At 35.0% G+C, this 4073-nt stretch overlaps 1 protein-coding gene across 3 annotated transcripts; it reads right to left on the bottom strand.

Moving 5' to 3' along the window:
* Window positions 1-1756: 1756 nt before the first annotated feature.
* Window positions 1757-3851, bottom strand: LOC145047162 (putative glycosyltransferase At3g42180). 3 transcript variants are annotated; one of them, XM_078995397.1, is made up of 5 exons: window positions 3580-3851; window positions 3289-3446; window positions 2698-3061; window positions 2226-2544; window positions 1757-2144 (listed from the first exon to the last, which is right to left on the bottom strand). In XM_078995397.1, the coding sequence occupies exons 1-5, from the start codon at window positions 3748-3750 to the stop codon at window positions 1876-1878; spliced, it is 1281 nt and encodes a 426-aa protein (XP_078851523.1). In that variant the 5' UTR covers window positions 3751-3851; the 3' UTR covers window positions 1757-1875. The 3 variants fall into 3 exon arrangements, with proteins under 3 accessions (XP_078851523.1, XP_078851522.1, XP_078851521.1); XM_078995396.1 differs by having other exon boundaries at window positions 1757-2348; window positions 2430-2544; window positions 3580-3850; XM_078995395.1 differs by having other exon boundaries at window positions 1757-2544; window positions 3580-3850.
* Between the last annotated feature and the right edge of the window lie 222 nt (window positions 3852-4073).

Raw genomic sequence — 4073 nt, 5'->3', positions numbered from 1 at the left:
AGAAAAGGCAGAAAGAATACGCAGGAAAGAGCGAACTGGAGGGGTTATCTGCGCGGACTTTTAGCGGCGACGCCTATTAGCGGCGACGTGTGGGTATTAGCGACGACGTATAGGTATTAGCGGCGACACGTCTGGAGGGAAAAGTCAGCGCCTTTTTTCACGCCGTTACAACCGTTCGATTGAATACAGATCGAACGGATAGGGTTCATTTGACACGGATCGCTACTGTTGACTATTAGCGGCGACAGCTTTAGCGGCGACATGTAACGCGTCATTACATGTCGCCGCTAATGCCTGATGTCGCTGCTAAAGCCGTCGCCGCTAATACTCACATTTCTTGTAGTGATTGGTAGGTAAATTGGTCAAACAAAGTCAAAATAGGCATGTTGCTAAGTCTTCGTTCATCCGTCGTAGACCCGTCGGTATTTTAGTCAAACGGTGTTTTAGTGAAATTCCGTTGGCAACTTACACTAGTACGGAAATGACGTTTGGTCACACAAAACAACCCGACGTTTCGTCACTATAGACATTTTATGACGAATTTTTGTTTCATTCAATATTTAAGGAAATGATGTTTCATTAATCATAAGTTATGTTGACGTTATATTGACGTTATATTGTGGTGATTATCACCCATAAAAACCGTTGCTATAGGTAAAAACCGTCACCATAATATAGCAATTTTTGTAGTTTTTTCAATCATTTTTTTGATAAATATCACCATAAGTCATAAACTACATTTTGTCACAGGTTAATTTGTTTTAATGATTATTTTTAATTGACACATTTTTTTTCATGATTATTATTGTTTTTTAGTCACACATTTTTTCATTTGTCGTGGTCACACAAAAGAAATTAAACCGTGATCATAAGTCACTTTTAACAATATGTTAGATTTGTTTCACATGACTAGTGTTTACTTATAATCACACATAATAAATTAATCGTGATAATAATATACCAAGTATGTCGTATACTTTTAGTCACGTCTAACACCATAAACCACTCTTAGTCACATATTTTTTGCTAAGTTTATTTGCAGAAAAACAGACAATAAATAAAAACTAAATACAACTTCAACTATATTAATGATAGTAACCATTAATGTAAAAGATATCCGATGCATATTCAATAAAGAATGATATCTCCTATCTACTAGTACTTGTCCGTCGGTATTAATTCTGTTGGTAAAGTTGTGATAACCAATTATGTCGGTAAAGATTACGCGACGCCCTCAAATCCGTTGCTAATAGCCATCTCCGACTAAATGCCAGGGCCGATCCAAACGTATATGGGGCCCGGGGCGAAAAGAAAAAAAAAACCCTCAAAGACATACAATAAAGATTCAAAAAAGGTATCATTTATATGTTCAATTAGTAATAACAAACAAACAAATTGTTTATCTTTTAAGGTAATTTGAATTTGAATCAATTTTAAGGTTTAAAAATTAATTAGGTAATAACTTTTTTTTATATATATACACTACATAGCCTAAAAAATTTTGGACCCTCGAGACGTGGGCCCTGGGCGGTCGCCCGAGTTGCCCACCGTCTGGATTAGCCCTGCTAAATGCCTACGGATTTGGCTATATTCCCCCCTCTTCTAGAAGTGTCATGAGTAGGTAACTAAGCTGTGAAGTAATTTATTTCACCTCATGCATCTAGAGTGGCACGAAATGATCTATGGGTGTCCACGTACACGACATTAATGGTTCATGGTTCCTTTGAAATATTCGAACCTATGCATACGACTAATCTTGCAAGTAAATTTTTTGGTAATCTCATTAATTAACGCCAATTTCTAGTTTGAATATAGAAAATACATACTTTGATTCACGATATACAATGAAATATTACATTAAGATTAGTTGTGTGGTCAAGATTTCAACAATCGAACATTAAGTCTTCTAAGCCATACAGAATGAAAAATCATGTGAAAGACATCAAAATGTTTAGCTGGCATGTTAACCGCAAAATGTCTTTGCACTTCCATTAACCTTCTTTGCATTTCCAAATACCTCGAAAAAGGTATCTCTTCCAAAATGGTTTTGAGATTTGGAATGTCATCCACGGGTACTTGTACTGAAAACTGACTCCAATCCAACACATCGCTATACGGTATAACGTAATGACTCTTGATGATTACTGGAACACATCCCACGTAGATTGCTTCTGTTAACCTACTGCTTGCAACTTCATAACCGCTAGGACATAAGCAATACTTACTTTTTGTCAACCATTCGGTGTGGTTTTCTCCTTTCGGAAGGTAATTGTAAACTTGAATATCGTTATCTTCATTGTTTCCCCAATGTTCGAATAAACGTTTTCTTACAAAACCATGTATTCCACCTGCAAAGAATGCGAAGATTGAACGATTATAAGGTGAGTGGCCACTACTTACGACTGGGATATTGTCAAATGGCGCTTTACTCTCACTCATCGACACATCCCGACTTGGAACGAAACCTTCCGAGCTGTTGGCATTGCAAAGCACTCTTATGAAATTCTCGAAGAGTTTAGGGTTTCCTTTTGAAACAAATGGGCCCTGTTATACATGCAAATAGTTTTGTTCAATAATGCATTATAATACATGCTTAACATGGTAATTAGCTAGCAAATTGAGAGATAGCTAACTAATAGGTGCATGTCCTCACAAAACTAGTTAGCTACGTACTAGCTAGTATGTCATAGTACATACCCAATCATGACATGATACAAAGAAGTGATCAGCTCCGTTGCTACGGTTCCAATAAGGATATTTTTCGGCGATGACATTAATGTAGTCTTCGACTATTGGTTGCAATGTCCGATCAATAAAAGCAAAGGGTTCATCATCAGGCATAAAGAGGTAGTGAACAATCTTTGTTATACTTATGGGGATAAAGAAGGCATGTGCTTCATCGGGATGCTTAGCCACCATTGGATTTCCTTTTCTCTCCATTTCCTCGATGAAGTCACCCTCGATACTGTATACAAATATCATCGGACCATTATGCATCAATGGGACATCTCCTTCCTTATAAGTCCATATTTTGAATGTCTTCATCATCTCCGTATGACTCCTGAATGATCCATCGAAATTCGAAATCTAAGGGTTAGAATCTGAAGGGCTATTCAGCATATTCGAATAGAAGTTATAAGATGCAGAATAATTACAATAAAATTATAGAAAAATAATTTTTATTATTTTAAATTAGGGTTTATAATTATATAAACAAAAAATGAGCATTGTCTTCAAGGAATGAGACTAAAAAGATCAAGAAAACTCTATGAATTAAAAACACTTAACTGAAAAAAGGCAAACGGGTTCTTGTAGACGGTTTTATGGTGGATGAAACTCCCATTTATTTGACTCGATGCAAAGCTCTTCTCAACAATCGCTTTGCGAATTTTACCTCTTGCCTTAGCTAACTGTTCTTCGATTCTTGCCAATGTAATGTCATTTTCCTAATGATTAAACACATTTGAAAAAAAAGGGTTATTACTACGTTCACACCAGAATATAAGTAAAAGATTGAAGTTAAAAAGATGTAAGGAAAAGATAATGTAGAAAAATTTGTTTGTCCATATAAAAAATTACTTTGATCTTGGGTTGATCAGCGTCATCTTGCAGACGTCTGAAGATTGAAGGTAATGGCAAACTGGAGGAAGAAAGAATATTGTGGGTTTGATTTATTGGAGATAGAAAAAGAACAAGGAAGAGAAGTGAAAGTAAGGTGAATGTGATAATGAATTTGGTATCAAGCGCCATTTTTTGTCCTTGTAGATCATCTTCTACATATCCGCCGGCCTTCTGTGTAAACTGTACTAGTCCACCTCATTTGGCATATCCATACATTTTCATACTATCCCACTGTGCTATATATAATGTGTGATTTTTATGTTCAAACAATAATTTTAAACATTATATATATATATATATATATATATATATATATATATATATATATATATATATATATATATATATATATATATATATATATATATATATATGAATTTCACATAATACGTACACTAAAAGCTATGACCGATCGATGCGTGTTCAAAAACAGATATGCCAAAATTATTACT

The sequence above is a fragment of the Lactuca saligna genome, chromosome 5 (genome assembly GCF_052625555.1).
Source record: "Lactuca saligna cultivar CGN05327 chromosome 5, ASM5262555v1, whole genome shotgun sequence".
Classification (NCBI taxonomy): domain Eukaryota; kingdom Viridiplantae; phylum Streptophyta; class Magnoliopsida; order Asterales; family Asteraceae; genus Lactuca; species Lactuca saligna.
This window is presented reverse-complemented; position numbering and strand designations above follow the sequence as displayed.

Bases quoted from the DNA above. Each gene is read 5' to 3' on its own strand.
- LOC145047162 (XM_078995395.1), bottom strand. From the start codon at position 3,750: ATGGCGCTTGATACCAAATTCATTATCACATTCACCTTACTTTCACTT. The intron at 3,447-3,579 runs GTAATTTTTTAT...TTTAATCATTAG, and splicing joins CTGATCAACCCAAGATCAAA to GAAAATGACATTACATTGGC. The intron at 3,062-3,288 runs GTTAAGTGTTTT...TGGATCATTCAG, and splicing joins AACCCGTTTGCCTTTTTTCA to GAGTCATACGGAGATGATGA.